The sequence below is a fragment of the Podarcis melisellensis genome, assembly GCF_964234715.1.
Source record: "Podarcis melisellensis genome assembly, chromosome: 6".
Taxonomy (NCBI): Eukaryota; Metazoa; Chordata; class Lepidosauria; order Squamata; family Lacertidae; genus Podarcis; species Podarcis melisellensis.
The window spans coordinates 69,151,417-69,176,959 of NC_138538.1; the positions used below are offsets into that span (position 1 = coordinate 69,151,417).

At 40.6% G+C, this 25,543-nt stretch overlaps 1 protein-coding gene across 1 annotated transcript in view; it reads right to left on the reverse strand.

The window, feature by feature from the left end:
* Window positions 1-25,543, reverse strand: part of COL24A1 (collagen type XXIV alpha 1 chain) — a 170,831-nt gene that overhangs the window by 44,469 nt on the left and 100,819 nt on the right. The window contains exons 25-35 of the mRNA XM_081914077.1: window positions 19,552-19,605; window positions 17,036-17,089; window positions 16,218-16,271; window positions 14,573-14,626; window positions 10,080-10,133; window positions 9,387-9,431; window positions 9,224-9,268; window positions 7,350-7,403; window positions 3,211-3,264; window positions 2,349-2,402; window positions 1,405-1,458 (exon numbers count right to left, since the gene is read on the reverse strand). Coding sequence (XP_081770203.1) covers window positions 1,405-1,458; window positions 2,349-2,402; window positions 3,211-3,264; window positions 7,350-7,403; window positions 9,224-9,268; window positions 9,387-9,431; window positions 10,080-10,133; window positions 14,573-14,626; window positions 16,218-16,271; window positions 17,036-17,089; window positions 19,552-19,605 — 576 coding nt within the window. The remainder of the gene's footprint in view (window positions 1-1,404; window positions 1,459-2,348; window positions 2,403-3,210; window positions 3,265-7,349; window positions 7,404-9,223; window positions 9,269-9,386; window positions 9,432-10,079; window positions 10,134-14,572; window positions 14,627-16,217; window positions 16,272-17,035; window positions 17,090-19,551; window positions 19,606-25,543) is intronic.

Sequence of the window (25,543 nt, forward strand, 5' to 3'; positions counted from 1 at the left end):
AACTGAAAGCCAGTATTTTGACTGTGATTTCCAATTCTGGTTTGGAGGCAAGCACAAACAATAGTTTGCTGTAATTATGAACTATGGTTTGCCCTAAACAAGCAGATGTTAATGGAATTACAGTACACAAGGATAGGAGGGAGGGGAGGAAATGAACATGCAAATCTAATTCATGTAACACTAAGTTTGACAAGTGAACCATTGTGTTCAGGTTTCTTGGACCAATATTAAAATCTTTTTCAATGAGGAACAAGGCCCAACCGTGCTCTTTGACTCACGTTAGCCAAGGCTGAAAATAAAACCAACTCTGATATGAATTAAAATGCCTATTGCAGTTATTCCCAAAACTGTGTTCAAGGCCGCATTGGCATAAGTATGCTACAAGGAAAAAGAAATATGATTAATTAAGGTTTCTTGTGAACCTGTTTCTCTGCAGGATTTACTGCTCTAGCCTCCCTTGCTTCCAATGCATCTCTACTGGGAACAAGTTATTCTTATATTAGCAGGTGTGACTGGATCTTGCCATCCATTGCTATGGGCTTACCTTCTTCCAATAAAGAGGCACACCCAGATCACTGATGTAGAAACTGATGGGGGAAGGAGGTAAATCCTACTCAAAAATGCTCTAAAAAGTAATCCTATTCAGATGTAAGAATGAAGTGTGTTTCCATTTTTCATTCCGGAAATAAACATGTCTCCGTTATGAGAAGTTTAGATAAGGCTGACCTAAAGCCTTCTTATACCTACTGTAGTCCTATTAACATAAGTTTATTGTCTTTTTCAAAAATAAGATACCTACATGTCAGGGAACTGCCATCGGAGCCAGAGGCGGAGGGAAAGCTCCGGAGAGGGTCCCAGTAGGGAGAGAGGCAGCCCATCTGCTGGGGAAGGAAATCAGCGTAACACCAGTGGAGAAGGGGGGCAGATGGGGGAATCAGAGAGGAGGCTCCAGGACTCATCGCCGGAGACCAGCGGGGAGAGCACGGGTACTCTGCTGCCCACACCCTCCCTGCGCAGAAGACTTCCGCGCAGGGAAAGTAGGAGGAGACTTGGCATCAAAGAACTTTGCTGGAAGAAGTTCAAGAAACGCCCACTGACGGATTCTGCCAGCGATTGAGAAAGCCACGGGTGAAAGGCTGTCCAGACAGAAAGGGTTCAACCAGGCAACCTAGCCAGGAGTGGCGGCAACTTATGCACGAGCAACCCCTAGAACCATTACACTACACCAATCATAACTAGTCATATTTAAGCCTCTGCTTCTGATGATGCTGAGAATTTTCCAGGCATAGGAATCCAAGAGTCTCCTTCATCCCTTCTCTGCTTTCATAATTTGCATACCGCTTTGCATTTCTAAAATTCAGGGCTCTCTTTAGTTCCAAAATATGTTTCATATTTACCACTTACTCTTAAACCTTGTTCTCCTGATTCTCCAGCATTGCCAACAGGTCCAGCATCTCCCTGTGACATACAACACAAATACATGAAGCCGATGGACTACATAACAGGAGCAACAGAACAAAAGATTATATCTAACATGGCAGAAGTCTTGTAACAAAATAAACTCAAGCAACAACAGCATTTTGTTTTGCATGCAAACAGTAAACATATATTGATGGGTTGGAGAACTAAATTGGAAAAATCGGAGAACTGAACTTTGAAGTGTTTTAGTTTGTTGGTTCAAGAAGTGAAAATCAGGCAGCATTTTATTAAAATGGTAACAAATCAATTTTATCATTCATCCTTACTTAGAGGTGTGTCTGTTTCCCACATTGCTGGGCTTCAGACATCAATTCGAAAGGTTTTAAATTTGCCCAGGCTTTCACAAATTAATAAGGGGTACATCAATAATGTACACCGATAATGTACATATTTCTTTTTAAATTAAACTATTATAAATGCTGTGTGTGTGTGTGTGTTTTGTGCTGGTTTATTGCATTTTGTTCGTATGTTTGATTTACATTGCCCTGGGCTCTTACTGAGAAAAGGTGATAAATAAAGAAAGAAAAATTATTTTGCAGCAAGACAAGCAGATAGATTTGCAACAAGTACTTTAGAATTTTGCAAGCATCTCTATTTGTTTGTCTTATTTATAACTTGCTCAATCAATTATATCAATAGAGAAATTGGCAGCTTTTCTTCTTTCTTTGAACCACAGGGATTTGGGCTCCTGGCATGCATACCTAGCACACAGGCCCATTTTATTTTTAACAATAGCCATTCAGCTCAGCAAGAACATGCCATACTCAGGTGCACCTGAGATCTAATCTAATGTGGCCTGAGAGGCAACTCCCCACCTCTTTCTCCCCATATCCCAGAAGGTCTCCCTGAAACAGCATGCCAACAATTACCTTTGTGCCTGGTTCTCCTTGTGGCCCTGGGTCCCCCTCTGGGCCAGGTGGTCCCTGAATTGAAAGCATAAGCAAGCTTATTCACTGTCCAGCACAAAATGCTTCCCACCATAAAAGCAAGATGGAGCACACAAAGAAGATCATACAACTAGAGGGGGAGGGATTAAAATTGGAGGTACACTTCTCCCAGCAGGTTTGTGCGTTAACATGGGGCTTCTACAATGTCCCATAAAAACCTCTCTAAGGTTCTTGAATGCCATCTCTTCTACAGGTCTTGGAGCTTCTTACCTTGCCCAGGTCAACAATGGCCACTGATGATCCCCTACACCTGCTTTCCTTCCAGACATGTGTCCTGCTCACATCCCAACATCCTTCCCTATGTATTGCATCCTGCTTGGGTTGCATAGCTGAACATCTGATAACACACTTCCAACCTCTTTCCAAGCAAAACTATTTCCCTGTGTGATAGCCAATGGGCACACTTACATCGGCACCATTCTAATTCACATACCTGTCGCCTTGGAACGCTCAGTTTTGCTGAAGGTGGCTATCCTAAAATTGTATGCATTTCCTCCCCTTTTCCCAAAAAACTCATGCCAGACTCCTGGCACTTCTTTGTCCTTAGACCGTCGGAGCAAATTCAACCCAGCCTTTTTTCTTTATTTTTTAACACATATACAGAATGCACACATTATGAAGTGTACGATAACGCTAGCCAGCTTCCCTCCCGGGGCCAGAAGAGGGGCAGCGAGTGACCGGGCTGCCTGCAGCCAGCCACACCCATGTCTGTGTAAGGAGAAGTATCTGCAGAGTGCAGTAACTCGAAGCGCAATAAAACAAGGTGTTCCTGTGCAATACTCACTTCAAAGCCTGGTTCTCCTACAGGACCAGCATCACCTTGTTGTCCCCTTGGTCCCTAGTATTAAACAAAAGTTTATGTATGCATGCCATTCAGTTATCTTTTGTAGAAACTAGTACAATTACTTACTACAGCAGCTCTGCTCATAAGAAATGAATGGAAGAGTTGCTTTTATAGATCTATACCTGTATCAGAATAAATACGAAAATGAGTCTGCTCCATCTAAGGATTATTCTCTTCCCACCTGGACCAGAAATAAGCTTTCTGTCTCTGTTATTCTGTCCTCCTTTTGACTAATACAGACTTTGTTTAGATAGGACGTAATTTGTTTTCTGCTTTGTTTTGTTAGGGCAGCCTGGAATTTAATTAAGTGAAAGTAACTACAAATAACAGCCTTGTTAGTCGTTAGTTCAAAGAAAAGAGTGAGCATTTATTATTATTGTATTATTAATAATAATAATAATAATAATAATAATAATAATAATAATACTGCTGACTGTAAAAACAAACAAACCTCAAAGCAGTTTACCAAAAAAAGAGGGGCTCCCTTTATGCTGCAAAACAAATACATGTTAGCCTAGTGGGAGTTTGGAAACTTTTACATGCAAATTGACTAGTGCTAGTCTTTCACCTGAGTTTGGAAGCTTTTTTTTTTTAAAAAAAAAAATAACATGGGAGGGTGATCTTGCGGAAGAACCCCTGCCTTTCCCTGACATCTGCATACTTTCCCCCCTTATTCTCTTCACCATCCCTCCTCTCTGATACCCAACAAAACATGCAAGATGGGGAAGGGGACCCTTATCAGTTTTATCTGCATATTTACAAAAAACAAAAACGATGCAAACCACCAAGGGTGAATGAAACCCTGTATCTTATTTATTAATTGTTATTTACAATTTTACCCCACCTTTCCTCCAAAGGGTTCAAGGTGGCATTTTATGGTTTTCCCCTCCTTTCATTTTATACCCATAATAAACCTGTGAAGTAAGTTAGTTTAAAAGGCTGTGATTGCCCCAAGATTACCTAGTGAGCATCCTGACTGATGTGAACTATGGTCTCCCAGAGGTGCCATCGTCTCAAGACAATTGAGGGGGCCCAACACTATACCCTGATGTCACAAGGAGCCAGAGGGCAGAGCCGAACGCTCTCTGAAGATTGAGGGTGCCCAGACCCCTCAAAAAAATATTGGGGCCGGAGGGCCGAAACTGCTTTGGCCCCTAGGAGTTGGCACGCCTGTTCTAGTCTAACCACTAGGCCACATTGGAGCAGGAGGAGAAGGAAAGCCTATGTCGCAAAGTGGGGAAAGCAAATGAACCCATGGAAAAGCTGACAGAAGGCAGAGAGACAGGCAGGGTAGCAATCACAGACAAAGTTGAAGTGGTGGGGGAGGAAATTCTTCTCCCCTAGCACCACAGTAAACAGGATACTGCTGAGAACTTATCAACAGGTGCCTTCCTGAATTTTAAAACAAGGTCCAAATTACTTCAAGGAATTGGAATTTCACCATTAGGCAGAAATCCATATGGCAACCTAAGCGCTTTGAGCACCTCCGCTGTATTCTGCTGCTTCGGGTGTCATGGAGATTAGGGTTTGATCGAACAGGCGAATGTTTTTTCCATACTATTCCCACGGAGCTCAGACAGGCTTGGCACAGACACCTTTTTCTCATGACTCCGGTAGAAAACCAGAAGTCAAAGCATGTAAGTGAACAATACTGGAAAGCGCAGGTAAAACCAAGAACACAAGTGGTCACCAGCACAGATTTTAATGAGGCGGTGTGACACTGAGGTGAAATCCCTTTCAAAGTATAGCCAATACTACCTTGCAATCTCAATGGAATGATCTTTGTTATGCACTAAAAAGGGCATAGAATTCCAGAGCAAATGCCCGTCGGTCACGTATGATCTAGTTGAGATTCCTGCATTGCAGGGAGTTTGACTAGATGATCCTCAGAGTCCCTTCCAACTCCACAATTCTATGATTCCATGATTGGTTGCTTAGACGCTGGGTTTCTCTAACTTGGGTCTCCAATTGTTGTTGGACTACAATTCCCATCATCCCTGGCCACTGGTGCTGCTAGCTAGGAATGATGCGAGCTGTAGTCCAACAACAGGTGAAGAGCTAAGTCTAGAACCCTGGGCTTAGAGCATCTTGCCCAAGTTTTTAAGAACACAGAATAAGCACCTCTTTGCTTTTTGTGTCCATCTGCAACGTGCAATTTCCCTAGCAAAGCCATTTCAACCTTCTGACACTGGGATAGGGAACCTGTAGCTCCCCAGATGCTGCTGGACTGCAATTCCCATCAGCCCCAGGCCAGCATGGCCAATGGTCAGGGATGATGGGAGTTGGAGTCCAACATTCATCTGGAAGGCCTCACGGTCCTCATCCCTTTAGCTGCTCACATTTTCCTCCTGAGCTCATGCAGTGAAAATATGTGTGAGGAATCGTCCCACAGGATATATAGATAACACATTCACTCACACACATTTATCTGTATTTCCCCCCACTGTGCTGTGAGATATGATTTTTCTCACCCTCTGCTTGCTAGATATATATTGTATTTCTAGCCAAAAAAAGATTATGCAACAAATGCCTGCAGGCACACTTCTGAGATAAGTAGGCACAAAGCCAGACCTTGAAAAATTCACAGTGGTGTAAATCTTAGAACTATATTGCTGATGTAAATAAACATAGCAATATTTTTTCATCACTTACTGGGAAGGGTATTTTTTTCAGAACAATGAAATCCCAGAAGTAATGCTGACTTTTTGACATGTGAAATAATAGCTCCAGTGCTGCCTCAATCAAGAAGCAACATATTACTGCATGACATTTGTTCATTTTTTTCTGGATATAATTGTGTTTACACCTTTCAATTGATTCTACATTATATTGCATTTTCAGTAGTTTTAAGCATAAATGAAGATCCGTATAGAGGTGAGAACAAGAAAAAGTACCGTGTTTACAGCACGGTACTTTTTGATAAAGTACCAACAGGCCAATTGCATGCAGCTCTAACATTACAGAATGTCTAGAGGCAGAGAGCAACACAGAAGCTACTAACATTAGTATTTAAAAACTATTTATATAAACATGTAATGTAGATTTGTCTACCTCTAAGCAACACAGAGTTGCATAAGAAAAGGAATAGGATTGTACCAACCTAACTTCTGTTGGGTAAGATTTGCCAAAGCGATGCTCTTCAACTCAGAACAACTGCTTATGCATGCTGACAACTTCACCCAATAATGTGGGTGAACAGCATAATAACACAAACAGTATTTTATATAGCAGCATCAATGCACACAAATATATGACAGGCGAGTGTGGAGGAAGGGAGGAGGAGAGAACACTGATATCGCCTACTTCAGGGAGGAGGAAGCTGTAGCCCTCTAATTCCCATCATCCCCAGCCAATATGGTCAATTGCCAGAGATGATGGGATCTGCAGTCCAGCCATATATGGAAGGTCATAGTTTCCCTATCTGTGATCTAAGTGTTCTAGGAGAGAGTTCCCATAAGGGGCACTGCTGGAACAGAGATGCAGTCATTTAAGGATACCATGGAATTTGGAGAGCGTGAGAAAGGTAGAGTTGGAGAAACAGAGGGCATGAGCAGGGATGCACAGCAGCGATGTGAAAATCCTCAATTGTATTGCTCTTCCATTTGCCTGAGTTGTATGTATCTTCCAACCACAAACAACATTAGGTGTCTGTAACATTACTGCAGGCACTGCAAAGTTATATGTAGGGGTGCCAGAAAAAGCAGACTGCTTCATCTGGTGGTGGGTGCAAACGATTAGACTACTACAAGCTCAAGTAGCTAAGCACCAACATGAGGAGATTTTTCTCATGCACTACCACAGGCTAAAATAATCATGTAAACAGACTGCAAGCACAAATTAGTATGTGGGGGTACATGACAGGTTTAGCAGCACAAGCCTATATATGCTTACTCAGAAGCAAGTCCTATTGAATACAAGGGGACTTACTCCAAGGTAAGGGTGTGCAAAAGGTTAAAGCCTCAGTGTAGCTTCTTTTACAAGGTCTACTTAATTACAGTGCAAAATGCAACATCTGTTTTCCAAGAAATTTGGCATGGTATGGGAAAGTGTTATTGGAGAAATCACAGAAATCAACTTACTGGTTCACCCATAGGACCACTGTCTCCTGTGTTTCCTGGAGGACCAGGCAAACCCTAAAAGCAGAAAGCCAACAGAGGGGGAAAAAAGGTTGTTTCAAATTCCATTTAAAAGGCATTACATTCCTTGGCCTACACAATCAAAACACTGCTCACAAAATCCCTTCAGTGACATTTATGGTTTTCTTCCCAGCTCTTACCAAATTAACTCTTGTGGTTAATTGGTTAGCTGCTTTGCCAATTAAAAACAGAAAAAAGCTGGATCCTTAATAGTATTTGAAGAAATGAATGTACAAAAAAACTAAGTAGGTCCGTTAAATTCAACGGGTCTATTCTGAGTCAAATACTATCCATGATAACTGATAATAAAATGACATTTTTTGCCAAATCAAACCTGGTTATGCCTGCTGCAGCTTTATCACATTCTTAAAAGTTCAAAATGAAAGCAATAATATCCTAAAGCAGGTGGGCACAGCAACAAGTTTAGAAGGCAAAACAATGCACCTCTTTTAACTTGCTGAAAAGTGTTTCTTCTCAGGTGTTTCCGCTCTGTAGGTTTTCTTACTTTCTAGTAAACTGTGTATTTCAAATGTTCTTCAAATGAATACAATAAAAACCATGCTTGTGGCACTTTAGAAAGCAACAGGAAGGGGGCAGCAGATTTCCAAATTAAACAACAACAACAAAACAGCAGGCAAACATGTCAAGTAGATCAATGGCAATGTTAATCAGGAAGACTGAAGTATAACAGTGCATTGCAAACACACCGGCTTTTCCCAAGAAATTTTGAGTTTCTCTAGATTTTTATTTCACCTTTTAAAAAAACCTATATTCTTTGGAAGTGCTCTCATCCTTTTAAAATGACTCTCCAAGAAAACCCCACGTTTCCACATGTGACTTTGCCATATTCTCTTAAGAAAGACAGTTGGTCAAAAAAAATACAAGCTACTTTGCTCGATCAAGCCAAGGTCCAGCATTCTGCGTACAGCGGTAATCAGCCACAGATATTCACAAGCGTAGAACGGTGGAGTTCCTATCCATAGGGTACTCGACAGCCAGTTTAGATCCTACACTGCAGAATTGGCTCTTCAGATAGGGTGGATTTGCTACACAAGCTTCTCTGCTGGTGTGCCCCTGCTGTTGACCAGGAGGCGGAGGCGGAGGAGGTCAGTACAGTGCAAACGCACTGGAAGGAGTGCAAGACTGGCTGCATCTGTGTGTTTGCACCATGCCCACCTCCCTGCCGCTCTCCTTCCTGCTGGAAAAACAGCTGCTTCTGCTAACATTGTTTCTTGTTTGCCATTCTGTCACCCGTTCCATCATCAACAAATCATTTCCTGTCTGCTCCTTCTGCCACTTTTACAACATTTCAAAATAAAATCTCTAGGGAAAGTAAATTTATATGCCTTTTTACTATTATTTTGAGCAAACCACTTGAACTCTGTTAAAGTGCAACATCACAACTGTCCCCTTCTGTTCCCAAGGTTTTGTTTCACAGTGCAAAGCAGAATTTGATAGCTTCAGTGTGAGCAGACGATTGGCAGGAGAGGGGAAGTGGTTGTTCAGTTTCAGGTTAAGAACAGACCTCCAGAACGAATTAAGTTCTTAACCTGACGTACCCCTGTATTGGGAAAAGTGTTGCTTGAAGTCTGAAGGGGGTTAACTAATGTCAATGAAAGCGTTAAATAGTCCCCTACCCTCCTGTCAAGTCTCTGCTCAATCTGAAGCCAGCGGCCACACACACCAAAAAGGAAGCTTAGTTAGATCATAACTGATCAACTGAAGTCCTTCAGATGAAAAATGCAAAATAATACAGGCACACATAATTAGTTTTTGGCAATATAAAGAATTCTTCTGCCTAAGTATGAAGAACTTACTGCTGTTCCTGGGCTACCTCTTTCTCCAGGGTTTCCAGCTTTGCCCTGCTCAGACAAAATTAAGAGAATGGTAATGTAAAAAAAAAAAAATCTAAGAAGCATCTTGCTACAATTGCAACTATAAATATAAATGCTAAAAGAACACTACTTCTCTGGCACGTACAATGAGTCCAGGGATGCCTTTCTTCCCTGTGTCACCACTCTCTCCCTGGGGGGAAAAAAGCCAATTTATTGTAAACTTACAATGAGAATTTGACAGTTTCTTCAGTTCCTCTTTTAAATCCCAAACCAGGCATAGGCAAACTCCAGCCCTACAATGTTTGGGACTACAATTCCCATCGTCACTGGTCCTGTTAGCTAGGGATGATGGGAATTGTAGTCCCAAACATCTGGAGTGCCCGAAATTTGCCTATGCCTGTCCCAAACTATGGGCCTTTTGTCACCATGTAGAGAGACAGAGAAATGCAGAGATCAATATTCTACTAATAAGTCCCATCAGCACAAGGAATTCTGTTTGAGCCATCGGACCTTCCCTCTCCTGCTTTTGTATGTGGGAACCCCAGAATAGATTTGGGGGAGGTAATGGAAAAACATTCTTGTGCACAAAGAAAAATCCTTGCACTGGTGAAATGTTCATCTTAGTGCTATGCTGAATTCCACCAAGTACCCCATTATCTATTTTTAAACGTATACATCACTTCCACGCTAGTTCACACGAGCAGCTGACAAGAATGCTTATCACAGGAACCGCACAGAGCTGAAAGCAACAACATCTCCACAGCCTTCGCTTTCATTCACCTTCTAGCAGCATGATGACAAACTTTCTGAAGTGCAAAAAAGAACAAGTTAATATTACCTTAATACCTTGTGTCCCTTGCTCTCCCAGAGGACCATCCTGGCCTCTTGGTCCCTACAAATTAAGAAACAAATTTCTGATATATGAAAGGGGCATTTCAGTACTGGTGCAATATTGTGTTTGTGTGTGTGTGTGTTAGGGAGAAAGGCTTCTCTCAAGTTGGCAGAATTTCCAGCAATAGCTCTCTTATTGTTTTCATGAAAACAAGTTGTATGGCTGCTGGCATTTTAAGAATAACCCAACGGCTGTAATCCTATGCAAGGCCCACTGAAATCAGAGGAAGTGGTCCTGAATAGAGAGGGGTGAGAAATTGAAAACGAACCTACCTAATGTGTACTTTCTGAAACAATATGTGAATTGAAATTCACACATCTTTGAATTTTGCAATGCAGTTCTGCACCCAAGTAATGTGTACAAAAATGTATATAGTAGGGAAAGTATGCATAAAATGCATATGCTCATGAAAATAAGTTTTTAAAATGCATTATATCGGGGGAAAGAGTTTTGTAAAAATGTGTACATCAGACAACAAATCAACACTAATATGCTGATGAATTTTCATAATGACTTTTTTTTAATTAAAAAATGGCAAATTAATGTGGAAATGTGGAAATGAATATGAATGAAAGGGTAAGAAGTTCATTGCAATTACATTATCCCTCTTGTTATTCGCTATGGCCCAAATTTCAATTCATTTACATGGAAGGGAAATGTCAAAAGCAAGGCAGAAGATAATGTAATTATTTATACAATGTATATGGACTAAAGGAAACAAGAACAATCAATGCCACAATACCATTTTTTTGTGCATGCAGATGGATAGCATCCTTCTGTCCCCCCCCCCATTCAAAGCAACTGCACTGTGGCTAAAACTATACCCACACACTCACAAAGAATCTAATATAAATAAAAAGTTCACAAAATGGCATAGCACTGCTGCTTTTCACTTTTAAAAAAGCAAAGCGCTTCTGTACAGGAGCTGTATAGCAATGAAGTGTACATCCTCCAAAAACAAATAATTAACCAAAAACACAAATTCCATCATAGGTCAGAAATACTTCTGTAACCACATTATAAACAGTAGCCATAACTGCAATGATTGCACTATGTAGTAAGCACAGTATTTTCCCTGGTCCAAAACATTATTTCTTATAAAAGTGAGGGGTGGGGTGGGGGAAGTTATCTCACATCCACAAAAATGCAGGCTTGAGGGAACACGTGGACAATGCGTATACTAGATCAGAAACATGTATTGTGCAAAAAACAAAAACCTGTTTATTTGGAAAGACCCAAGGATAGGATGAAAAGGGTAGAGAGAAAATGCAAGATGGCAGCAACACACTGGCTGCACCTCCCAGGTTTCTGCATACTTTCTCCCAGAGGTTCTATAAAATATCCACATTAAAAAAGAAAGGTACCAAAGAGATATTTACTCATAAAAATATTTATATATTGCTATTTCATTTCAAAATATCAAAGTGGTTTACAACAGTATAGAGAAACCATACAATAAACACCGTACAAATAGTTAAAATCAGATATCAATTAACTATTGTAGTGGAAAAAATGTATTCTTAATTGCCTGCATAAGCTTGGCAGAATGGAAAGGTTTTCAGCAAGTATTTAAAAGTTGAAATAGAAGGAGCCTGCTGAATCTCTGTAGACAAAGTGTTCCACAATACAGTTGTACCTTGGTTCTCAAATGCCTTGGCTCCCGAACTGTCAAAACCCGGATGTGAGTGTTAAGGTTTTTGAACGGTTTTTGGAAGCCAAATGTCTGGTGCAGCTTCCAATTGGCTGCAGGAGCTTGCTGCAGCCAACCGGAAGCCGCACTTTGGTTTCCAAATGTTTTGGAGGTCGAACGGACTTCCAGAACGGATTCTGTTTGACTTCCAAGGTACGACTGTACTGGGATGATAATGCTAAAGGCTGTTTCTTGCTGTTATCAAGCGAGTCTTGCCAACTCAGGAACAACCAATGATGCTCTTCCATAACATTATAGAGGAAACATCCTGAAGAGATAGTTAAACCATCAGCCATCACCGCTGCCTGGGAATTCTCTACGGAGAGTGAGGAGAGTCACTCCAAATCAGTTCTCAGGAGCCACAATAATGGATAGTATTTCTAAACCTTTCAGGTGCATTGGGAAGGGGCCCCACATATTTGTTCTAAAACAAACAACCAGGAGGTACCAAGAGTTTGAAACTGAGTATAAACCCCTTTGCTATAACAGACCAAAATAATAATAGGCCTATATTTGGAGTGGACTCTTGGACTTCCCTAAAAAAAAAAAAGCAAAAAGCAGAGTTGTAGTATTTCTATAAATAGCACAGTGTGACTCACTGCTGGCATCCTGCATTTTCAGGGAGTGCACGATGGATGCTCTAAGCTACTTGGCTGTGGTCACTTCTGCTGGGCTGTCTGCTGTACGATTCCATATAAACAAAGAAGTCAAAAGCGTAACTTTGCCAAACGGCAGCTACTGCCTGCCCCGCCCAGTGCCATTGAGTCAGCTTTGTTTCGAAGAAAAGTTAACAGCATATTGCACACTTAAATCTAGTGCTTATATAGAGTTGTAAGAAGAATTCACACATCTAATATCCCAAAATGTTGCAACAATCTTCTAGGGTAGATTGACTTCACTGTTCCCATATTCCAAGTGTGGGGCTGAGAGATACCATGCTACCTAAAGTTGACTTGGTGAGTCCAACAACACCTTCCCCCCTGTCCCATTTTTCCATTCCTTCCCCACCTCCACCAAACAGTTGCTCAGTGTATATTGGCCACTAAGGGTAGCCCACTCTAATAAAGAGAACTCAGACGTCTGAATGCCTTTCAGTTTAGAAGGGAAACAGGGCCACTAAAAACAAGACTGTGTTTTCTACGTGCTCAGAGGACCCTCAAGATATGTGGAAACGTATACCTGAAGCGCCATGACGGTTATTTCATTTATTTATGCTTTTTGCAGAAAAACAAATAATTTGAATTAACAGCTGTATCTTTGTGTAAGCCCCATCTATACATATTTACACCAAACCTATTATTTTCGTCTTCATTCAGTATACTAAATGAATATATAGAACTGTAAATTAAAACATAAAACCCCACTTCAGGATGGCCTGACAAACACTTGTGAGCTTATACTCTTGGTGGCAATTGAGAATACTGAAAGGCAAGTGGGGCAGCAGGGGTCTAAAGAAGGAATAGGTATATTTCTAGCACTCCAGATGTTTCTGGACTGCAACTTCCACCATCCTTGACTCCTGGCCATGATGGCAAAGGAGTCCTGGTCTAAGGGAACCAGAAATCAGGCAGACCATGTTTCCATGGACGACAACAATTGAGATATAGAATATTAGGCTAACAGTATCCTCTCTATATCATCTCTCTATCTTTTCTGTATACTAAATGAGGTCAAGTGGTTCTTAAAGTTTGGCAAAAGAGTTCTGAATGTCAACACCAGCTCCTATGTGTGCAAAGGCTTATTAGAATGCACTATACTAGTATCGGTGACTTGGAAGCAATAGCACTGTAAAATAAATAAAACTTACATAATAAATTATTTCCTTCTGATCTTGTTCAGATTACTTAACTTCAGAGTAACCAACATCCAGATGTAAGCTTTTCCGCTACATTTCTGACATGAATTGCAAAACTGGATTTGATAGTACAATCTTTCGGCTCACTCAAATTCCTATTGTTTTCAAAAGTTCTCAACGACTGCATGAGTTTCGTTCTCCACAGCTTTCTCATATGGAGGATAGTATTAACTAGTTTGCACATAATGCAAAGCCAACATGCAAAGATAAAGATAACGTGCTAGTGTATCATTCATTATAACAGAAAGAACAATTCCTCTTTCTTGCAGTTTTTTCTAGTTTTGGAAAACTGTGTTTCAGGCAGCTTCTTGCATTTTCATTTCCTCAAAGCCAGATAGCCCATCTAACCATTGAGCAGCCCACCAAAATCTCAGAACATATGACAACTGGATGTGCAGAGTGCAGCTTAATGGAACACGGCTATGGGCAGGGCAGCTTGAGGAAGTGTCACCCATCTTGGGCTTGCTCATAAAAACTTTTAAAATCACTTAAATACTCTTTAAAAAGCTCACACAGGTGTATTACTGGTCCTTTATCCATACCCAGGAAGGAAATATGCATGTGGAAACAGACCTTCACCTGTGATTTGCCCTGCACAGTGTATTCTATGTGTATTAGAAATGAGAGAAAAAAATGTGGATTCAGAACCCAGGAGTATTCAGTGTTTATCTTACCTAGATTATTGGCCTGAGCTCCTTTCAAAACACCAATTACAGCTATAGGGACTGGAATCATATTCCAGAGCTCTTCTCCTTTACCTTGACAGATGATCAGCTGACTATATCTTCAGATGATCTGAGATATATATATAGATAGATAGATAGATAGATAGATAGATAGATAGATAGATAGGCTACAAATCTATCTTACAACAAATAAAATCCTACTACTCACTCTTTGACCTTTGGGGCCCTGTAGTCCAGGAGGTCCTCTTGCCCCTGGAGGACCCTAGAAATTAAAAAGAAGATTGTTCAACGTTACTAATTTCAGAAGGCCAATTGAGGCAACTAGAGGATACAATTTAATTGTTAGCATAGATAAGTGCATTCCAAAGTGCTTCAACACCAGCCAATGGCAATCAATCAACCAATCAATTAAACGATAATCCTCCCATGCCTATTCCAAGTTGCTTAACCAATTCATTTTATATATATTTTTTCCTAGATGGGAAGTGGTGATGATGTAAACACATTAATATGTTGTTTATAACTTTATCCAAATAGCATTGCAAACAGCGGTTTCTTAAGAACCACGTTGCTAAACGAAAGAAAATTGATTAGATTGCCTTTAGGTCACTTAAGGACAAAGTCATTTATTGTTAACTGAGTAGGAGACTGCATTTATTATTATATTTTCTTCCAACCTTTCCTATAAAAAAACTCACTTTATAGCAGCCCTGATACGAGGGCTCTCTTTAGGTTAGGTTAAGACTTATGTAAAGCTACCCATTTTTTTTAATGGCTGAACAAATACACACACACACACACACACCGGATTTCCCAAGGAAAATCATCTATCCACCACACAGCTTTTTAGTGATGTAAGTTCCATCACCTTCTAAAGATTTGTTAATGTTGGTTGAGCAAGCAGATTATGGAAAACTTCTTGTATGAGAGTCAAGTTGTTATTATTTTAATATGTTCTGTGAAGTTTAACTTTTTTTCAAGAAGCACAATACAATAACATATCAGTCCTGCTGTTCCCACTTGACTGAAAGGTCAAGAATTTTAAATGAGTTACTAACAGGTACATACATTTCCAAGTCACTATCAGGTCATCATGGCAAAGGATAAAATCTGTCGGGCTGTATGTAATGGTGGCCTTCATTTCATGGAAGAAGCTCCAATTCAAATGAAACTTTCATATAACAGAATTGGTTAAGTGATTTTGGCCAATTCCCCCTTCAGCCCATCCCACAAACCTCTCACACTGTTCCAGGGCATCCCCCAGTGCTTGAGAGGAAAAGCGCAGGGAGAATAAAAAAATATAATTGTTCCCGCTGATAAATATGCTGATGACACCCAGCTTTATCTGTTGATGGACGGCCACCCTGACTCGGCCCCGAACACACTGACCAGATGCTTGGAATCTGTGGCTGCATTTTAAGCTGCATTTTAAGCCGTATTTTAATTAACTGTTTGTTTGTTGTTGTGTGTGTACTTTTTTCCCTTCCCATATTACGTTTTATTGTAATTCATTCACATTTGGTGTCAGCCATCCTGAGTCCAGCCCTGGTCAGGGAGGGCGGTGTATAAATAAAAATTTATTATTATTATTATTAAATCAAAGCCCCTTCTGTTAAGCATGTGCTTAAATGTCTTCTGAACTGACACTTGCTGATTATTAATTTTGGTTGAACAGTATGGCTGGTTTTATCTGGCTGTGTCTGCATCCCAGCGCACATCGCAGTTGGTGAATTTTCACCAGCCTTCTGCAAGGATACACAGTATACTAACAAAGCTAGGGTTAATATGTAATTGTGGGGTGATTTGTATGTGTAATACAGTGCACCCAACAAACAAAAATAAGTTTCACTTACAGGCAATCCTTGTGGCCCTATACCCCCAGAGCCACCTGGAGGACCTGGATATCCCTGAAATGGAAGGAAATGGTTAGTCTGGTTGAAAGGCAGCCACCGAAATGCTCTCATGTGTTTTCTCCCACTGCTCACAATTCAACACCTTACCAGCAACTTACCATCACCATGTTCATTCTGCAGGTCAGGAAATCCCAACAGACTCAAGGCTTTAACCATCGGGTCTTCACAAACACATGAGAATATTCACATGAGGGAGGAGATTGTCTATTATCAGAAACAATTATTGCCAATTGCTCTGGCCAGATGCTTATTTTTGAAGTAGGAGAGTTGGCTTTCCCAGAGCTTCAGATATTTTAGATTTTTATTCATACGCCTGGCTAATTTATCATTTCTGAGACTTCATGTGTTGCCCTGTCGATTATCTCCAGACACACACTCTATCCCAGTGAAAGTGGCAAGTTGTAAATTGCTTCTTGGAAAATCAGGCCACAACAGGTTTTGTTTCTTCAAAAATACATGTGTCTACTATTTTCTTTGATATGACAGCTTCTCATTTTGTATTAGGTAGAGGCTATTTCACACAAATGCCTCTCCAAGCAATCATGACTTTAACACCTTGAAGTTAACATGTGACTTGGTCCTAAAATGCTTCTTAAAAAAGGATTAACTAACACGGCTTTTCCTTCTTTTTCTTGCAAGAGTTCTTTCCGAAGCAGAAAATTTCCAGTAAGCTTCTAAGTACTAGGTTTCTCACTGTTCGTAACATAAATAACATAAAATAAAGATGCATATAAAGTTGCTTCCTATTAATTACTTACCATGATACCTTTTTCCCCAGGAGGGCCCATTGGACCCGGACTACCCCTCTCTCCCTAAAAGGTAAACAACAACAAAAATGCAACTTTGTGATATGTTGTCATTTCATTTTTATTTCTCTGTGAGAAAATACAAGGTTAGTTGTGGGAGAATGGGGCCTGGTCATATAATTCTTCTGCCAGGGTAGAGAACATATGGTCCTCCAGATGTTGTTGGACTCCTGCTAGTTTTCTGGAAAATTTTGCTTACGGAAAGTTATAGGTCCTGAAGCTGAAGTGCTCAGTTTGTCAACGTATTCCTGAGTTGGTTCCTGTGTGGCTCAGAATACTGGTTGGAAGAAAGAACCACCACTGGCTGGAAGAAGAAAATGCCGCTATGAGGGGACATCTTTATTGCTGCATGGTCTTCTGGCTAGCGGAAGTTCTCTTCCTGCTACTGCTTTTCTCTTTTCTTTTGGCTTAAACTGAGCTCTGCCTGCCTCCAATGAAGGTAAGAAGGAATCTGCCTGTTTTGGAGGAGGGAACCCCAAACTGGAAACTGTCTTCTTGGCCTTGGACAAGGGACCCTTTTCCAACTAACTGTCTTCCTCTACCTGAAGAGAGAAGTGATGATTTTATGGAACAAGGCCCCAATCAGATTTATCTACATGGCAATATCATGAAGGATAACATAGCATGGGGCAGCCATATTTTCCATAAATTTCTCCTGCTAATGATGCCGTATTATTATGTATCATTGTTCCCGGATCATTAGTAGGTCTATTTCCCAAGGGCACTGCAGCTCTGTTGCTGTATACTCTGCTGCTGAACCAATAATTTTAATTTAGAAGTTAAGGGGGGGTAAACAAAATTAAAAACACAGCCTTGGATGGTTAATAAAGTACTATAAGCTTGCATCATCTGATTTCCCTGCCTTGGAAACAAACCTCTGACCCTGCTCTCAGTCTTTGGGAATGGTTTCATATTTCTGGCTGACCACTGCCCTCCAAGTATTGAAAAACTCTTATGCTGTGAAACATCGTGAGATCTACAGGTCTAGGGTGGTGCACCAATCTAAATAATAACAACAACAACAACAACATTGGCATACAAACATTTTGTGTAGCCCTAATGGAATGTGTATTGAAATAGCACAATTATCAACAACAGACCCCCAAAAAGTGTTACGCTATTAAAATACACCTTACAATATTACTTTCATGTGTGTAAAATAGTTTTATGAGAAAAATATTTCAGCACTCCATGTAAAATTATATGTTACAGAGAAATAAGCAAATGGGGTGTGATAATGATAAGTGCCTCTTAAGGGTTTCATTCCATTTGAAAACCGATTAATTACCCCAATACTTTATTCTCTTGATTCAAAACTTTCATTTTATCTGAAAATAATCTTGTCAGTTTATCCTTAAGTAGCAACCAATTGCAATTATTATGTCATACTGCTTGGCATTATTAAAATCCATCTCTTAGTTATATCCTGAAGAGAGGAAATAAGTTTATTTTTTCAGTTATTTTACTTTGATGTTAACATATAACGAAAGTGACTTTTCACATTTTTCATGTCAGATACAATACCATCATAGAATAAAATTTTGGGGTGGGATGCCACTAAGTTGTTGTGTGCACAGAACAAGGTCCACTTGCACAACAGGTCTTCCCCCCTCTTCGTCCCAAATCTGCTCTGATTTAGGGGGTGAGTGGTGGGAGGAGAGATAGGGGTCAGCCCCATTGCGTGAGCAAACCTCGTCCCCTGCATACATTGCCCACTTAGCGCTATGCTGAATTCCTCTCTTTCTCTAGAATTTCCTTTTGAATTCCTGCCATTAAACTGGCTGAAATAATTTTCCCCTTCAGGGTAGAAATAACAAATATGCTAGATCACACTGAAAAATATTTAGGTTTCTAGCATAATGAAACCTGACATCCATTTAAATAATAGTTTCCTGTTTTCAATTTTAAGAAAAGGAATAATGGAGAATTCTTCAGAACATTAAAGGGCTGTTAGTAATAAGGACATTTGGAAATATAACTTAACCCTACTGTGTATTCTAAAATTAGATAAGGCTATTAATCTCCCAGACGTTCCGAATGCTCTTGAATAAAACTTCTTGCTTTGCCAGTCTTTGATTTCCAAAACCCACCCTCCCTCCTACACATTTTTGATGAAAGTCAACTCTCAAAGGTGCTATTTGCCCCATTAAAGAAAACTTTCAAATAAATGTAAGCTTCCCCTAACAAGAAAATTACGGTACTGCTCCAGGGTAAGGGTTCTTTATAATTAGGGAAATGGCACAAGGGGAACTCCTGTTCTCCATACTGGAAGGAGGCAGCAGCTGATTTTAGAGAAAAAGATAAAGAGGTGGGAGGTCCAAGCACAGGTCTTCATCATCTTGTCAAGTTTGGCAAGATTAACCAAGATCAAAACCCTCACATGCAGCTTTTGCAATTTTACTGTATTTGGAACATTACGTGTGCCAGAGTGATTATTACATTATCAGTACTAGCATCTCATTATACACCTTCTCGCCGGGTCCTCCAGATGATCCAGTTTCACCAGGTAAGCCGATGGGACCCTACAGGGAAAACAAAAGTAGAGGGGTTTCTAATTTCGTATCTTCATATTTGAGCATCAACTCATGCTAATGGTGTTACCGGAATCATCAATGTAAGTGCTTTTCCCTACACCCAAAGATACAGAGTTTGGTCCATTGGGGTTTAGTGGGAGCTAATTATTATTTTCTCATGTCTTCTAGTGATTTCATCCGTATACATTTCAACTTTGAGATTAATATTGGAAGAGCATGAATCCTAATGGCACAGCTGTTTTAATATCACTTTAATCCTAGCCCCAGTCAAGCCACCATAAATTCATCACAAGTGTGTCACTGGAATGACGCTACAATGAATGGGTCCAATCTTTATTTTAAACGAGCTCATGGAACTCATTAGTGTTCCCTGTGGGGGGTGGGGGGAGCTTAGTCCAAATTCATTTTGCCGAACTGTCACACATTATCCGATTTTCTGGCCTAGTAGTGGGCAACTTAGGGCTGCCAACACTATATTAATATAACTAATAACTCCAATCAGTCTGGACAATTATTCAGCTGGGTGAGTGAAGACTGTTTACTACCTTAAACTGTGCTTTCTTATTATTGTATTATTGTTTATTTTGTTGGAAGGTGCCTCAAGACTTTGGAAGGGGAGAATACAAATGTCTCAAACTCTCAAGATTACAAAAAGCTTATTTGCATGGTGCCTTTAAGGCAATCCTTATGAACCACAAGTAACTATTTATAAGCCTCACCCAAGACTAATTTGGCTAACGAAAGCACAGAGCTTTCTGCCTGCCCCATAAACTGTTTGCATGCTATATTTCTACAGAGGAAGTTTAGCAACTGCCAAATAAGTATTCTGGAGGTCATAATTCTGGCTATCTTCAGTGCAGAAGGAAAGGACAAGAGCAAAAAAAGAGTGCAAGTTTTGAAGCTTCTTGCTTAGGTACTGGGAGTCTCATCCAAGAATAAAGGGTAGTTGCAATACAGATGTGTTTCTGTGTATAAATGGCTCTCAGCTGCAAGATTTTCCTCCCTGGGAAAATACCTTCGAGACTTCAAACAATAGCAGTACACAAACTTTAGGAGACTCAAGATGCTGTAATTGTAAAGCAAGTATTATTGGAAACATCCAGTCTTTCTAAGAGCTTCTAAAATTGGTGTTTGATGAAACAGTGTTAAGAGCCCAGGATCACAAATACCGCTAACAGAAGCTGACAATCTTCAAAAGATTAAAACAAGGTATTAGAAGTGCAATGTAGCAGACTGATATGCAGGGATTTTTTCCAGCCAGAACTCACCGGAACTCAGTTCTGGCACCTCTCAGATGCGCACCATTGCCATGATAAGAGAAAGGGGGAGGCATTCATATTGAGTTTCGGCACCTCTTTTTCTGGAAAAATAGCACTGCTGATATTTAATTTTAAAAAACTCATAACTTGGCTATTGGCTCTGTATATTGGAAAATAGGAACAAACCAATTTCACCTCGTATCAAATTAGCTTTATTGATTCATCAGTATCAAACTATTGAAGCACTGGCCATCAAACTATGAATCCCCAGGCAATAAAAAGAATTAAAAAGACCAGTTAAAACAGCTATATGGGGTGAGGCTTCAATGATACAGATCTAACAATATGGGCCTTCATTTTAGGACTGATTTGTAGCATAGACCATCCTTCAACGAGTATCTATCATGGCAGCGCAGAGTCTGGCAACGGAATATGTGACTTCTGGGCTTTCGTCCTGCAGTAATAGGGAGATATTGTGTTGTTCTGAACGCCCTGGGAATTTTTATAGGATGGGCTGGATAAACCTGGCTTGAATGTCTATATAAGACTGGCAATGAAGAAGGGCATGCTCCATTGTTTCCTGCTGCCCAGAGCCACAGGAACATTTCTTCTCCTCCTATAATGGCCTTCTTGAATTGCCGTTGGGAGGGCCTGACAACGGGCCAAGGTGAAAGCCCTTTGCTGTTTTGGTATTCGAGATTAGCTATGTATGGCATTTGGGAAGTCAGGGATCTTCTTGTTTCACTAATTAGAAATTTTGGGGACTCAAAGACCATGCTTGGGTGATCTCAGAATCATGGAAAACACACAGCTTTGTGTAATGGCACTGATTTTTATTTTCAGGGTGCCAATATATTGGGATATATATTTATCGGGAGCAGGTGGCACTGTGGTCTAAACCACTGAGCCTCTGGGGCTTGCAGATTGGAAGGTTGGTGGTTCAAGTCAGCACAACGGGGTGAGCTCCCGTTGCTCTGTCCCAGATTCTACCAACCTAGCAGTTCGAAAGCACGCCAGTGCATGTAGATAAATAGGCACTCCTATAGCGGGAAGGCAAACGGCATTTCCATGCGCTCTGGCTTCCACTGCGCCAGAAGCCATTTATTCATGCTGGCCACATGACCTGGAAAGCTGCCTATCTACAAATGCCTGCTCCCTTGGCCTGAAGCGAGATGAGCACCACACCCCATAGTCACCTTTGATTGGACTTAACCATCCAGGGGTCCTTTACCTTTCACCTTTACCTATATTGGGATAATTTGTCTATCTGAATATTATTTCTATTCTTTTGTTCTTGTAGGTTATTGAAAATAGGACCAGTATATACCTGCCCTCAAAGGCTCATGATTCAGATTCTCCTTGCTCGCAGTCAGGGTGTGCATGTGGTGAACCGGTCTACTGCCTGCTTATGATCAATGGAACATAATGGACACTTATCCCTTCCTTCGGGTGGGCGGTTGTTGCAGACCCTCGAGCTCAGTCGCCATCCCCGGGCAGTGAGGAAGGAACACAGATGGGCAGGCGGCCACAGGGGGAATTCTCATTGGCCGTCTGGGTAGCTAGTGTTGATTTCCCAACAGCTGCTGCATTTCAAATTGGCCAATGAATGGCCTCTTCTGGGGGGTGGTGTGTGTGTGCCTTGCAGGCTGAAAAGGCATTGGTTGCACACATGTCCTGGCAACCAGGGAGGCATAAAAGCCTGCAGCACCATCCTGCCTCATTACATTTAATGCCCATTTAATAGACATCACAAAACCAACTGGGGTATATTTTCACATCCATCTTAACACGCGCAGCAAGCCTAATCTTTTTATTCATCATCTGGACTTCTAAAAAAGTGCTACTCTCAGATGTTTTCCTGAGAACATTTTAATTAGAGGGTGAGGTGTTTTTTTTTCTTCCATAGTGGAGAAGTTGGAGATTGGTACTGCATTATGCACTCTATATTTATAAAGGCTAAAAGCCAAGTTGTTTTCCTCTGCTTGAAAAAATATTCCCAAGGCCCATGAGAGCCAAAGACTGACTGGCATGGTCCAGCCCCCAGGGCAAGTGACAAGCAATAAATTAAACTGGGGGGGGGGGAGGAATTAAAAAGTTCAGGATGAAATGTATCCAGAAAATGTCTAATTAAAAGGCAGTTGATAAAATACCCTAATGAAACCCCATCCAGGACAAGCAGAGATACAGATCAGGTAGGTTTGAAGCTAGAAATTTTTGAAGCTGGGCTTCTTAATAGAAGCTAGGCTTTAATTGAAGCTAGGCTTTTTAATAGAATCAAGGCTGGAGCACAGACGGATCATAACAAGCACAAAAAGGCAAAACTGTAGTGTTTGAGCACAAAAATATACAAGCCAGCATCTGAGTCAGAAACAATGGGCTACCTAAAGATAAAAGGGATCATTTCAGCACTCCCAAAGGCTATCACAATTTAAGCACAGGGTGAAACCCAGAAGCTACTGGATGATGGTAAAGTCACTGTCCCCTGAAACAACAGATTTTCTGTGTGATATCATACTAAAGAAAATGCCACACCATCAATACACTAAACAGCATACAGTGGTACCTCGGGTTAAGAACTTAATTCGTTCTGGAGGTCCATTCTTAACCTGAAACTGTTCTTAACCTGAGGTACCACTTTAGCTAATGGGGCCTCCCGCTGCCGCCGCGCCGCTGGAGCACGATTTCTGTTTTCATCCTGAAGCAAAGTTCTTAACCTGAGGTACTATTTATGGGTTAGCAGAGTCTGTAACCTGAAGTGTATGTAACCTGAGGTACCACTGTACATGCAAACGAAAACGAAGGACAATCTCAAACTGATGTGGAAAGTGCTTTTAAAACAACTACAGAAAATATTGTGCCGTGGTTTCTGTTTGTCTCTCTCTAACGGCAAAGATGACTTTTTAGAAGCCTCCTTGACACATGCGTTCTTCTGGAAAATTAATCAGAGGGTAGATCCCACATCTAACACATGCTTAAAGCAGGCAAAGTTTCTGCCAGGGCATCTGCTGTGTGTTAAAAAGTTGGACTACAGTAAAATAATTGGAAACATGATGTGCTTAGGTGGGGGGGGGACACTTGAGCATGTAATAGCAATGATAATAATCCTTCAGTAGTACCCCTTAGAAAGAAGATTATAACTAGGTAGTTCCGTGAATTCCCTGCACAAGCAGTTACTTATCGCATATATTTATATACACGTTACTTCTTCCTGTACCTCCAACCAGTTTTCTGATGGGATGCTCAAAACAATTACTTCATCTACATTTATCTTATCATTTCCCCACTACTGATATGCCCGCTTCTCATTTGAGAAAGCTGAAATTTGTGCCTTCCTTTCTGGCATGATATGTTTAGAAAAGTGCAATTTTCACATGCGGTTGCTTCCAACAGATTAGCAATGGAAGAAAATGCCTACAGGCACAAAATACCTCAAATTCAGGGAGTTTAAGGGGTGGAGCACTAAGAATAGGAAGAGTTAGGAACTAGCAGATGGACAGTGTTGCCTCTTTGGTGGAAAGCCATACTGGTAGTTAGCTATTTCATCCCCAAATTAATAAAGCCTGTGTTTCCGTTGCATCATTTTGCTATGCTAATGTTGCATCCAAACAAGTCTTAGTGTTGCCGAGGCATTACTTTTCTGTAACTAGCTGGAAGTGGAATTAAACAAGTGAGTCCATACAGCCAGAGAGAGAACCACCATGTTACCCCAAAATGCCCTTCCCTGTGGCCAACATTTGTCTATAATGCTTATTTACAATCACAGCTTGTTGGGCAAAGGTCCTTCACAAAGTCAATTAATACTTTCCTGATTCAGCTTATTCCTTCCTTATTTATGTTTATTACAGCTGGGGATTACTAATCATCAGCCTGCTAATGGCACCATTGTTGGTTTCTGCTCCTGCAAGGGTGAGGAGCTTTAATTACTGGTTTTCTTTCCATTTTTATGTCAATGTTTCACTATATATAAAAGAAAAAAATATATATGAGAAGGTAAACCCTTCCATTACCCCGCAGCATGAATAGAAAGCAATGCTGGGGCTATCAGGGCTAAACAGCCCTGTTTAGGGAAGTTTTTAAGGATTGATGTTTTTATAATGTTTTTAGATATGCTGTAAGCCGCTCAGAGTGGCTGGGGAAACCCAGCCAGATGAGTGGGATATAAATAACGAAATTATTATATATCAAGTAAAGCTATTAATCACTAATCCCCCAACTAAGATGTATCGCTATTCTCCTTGTTGTAAAGGCGGCATACAATTATGGCGAAACATTATCAACAGGAAACAATTAAATGGATGGGATCTGCAAGTAAGAAACTTTAATTAAACACACAGGGGCCACCAAAAGCCTTGATAGTACTTTGCCTGTCCACACTGGACAGTGTTTGATTGCCAAAATGTGGGGAGGGGTGGGGATCATCACACATCAGGCCTGGAGGGGGGAAGACAACACACGAAACACCAGACTGCAACAATTTGACATTACATGGATCCTCTGCAAAAAATTAAGTGAACAGATAGTAATTCCAGAGAAAGTGACTAGCATGGAATTAAGGATATATGTAACAGAACCCTGTTAACTTTATTTTCTTTTCTTTTCCTTTTTTTTGTAAAAGAAAAAGAAACACAGATTTCCTTGAGGCAGCAGAGTTATAAAAGTATTTCAGA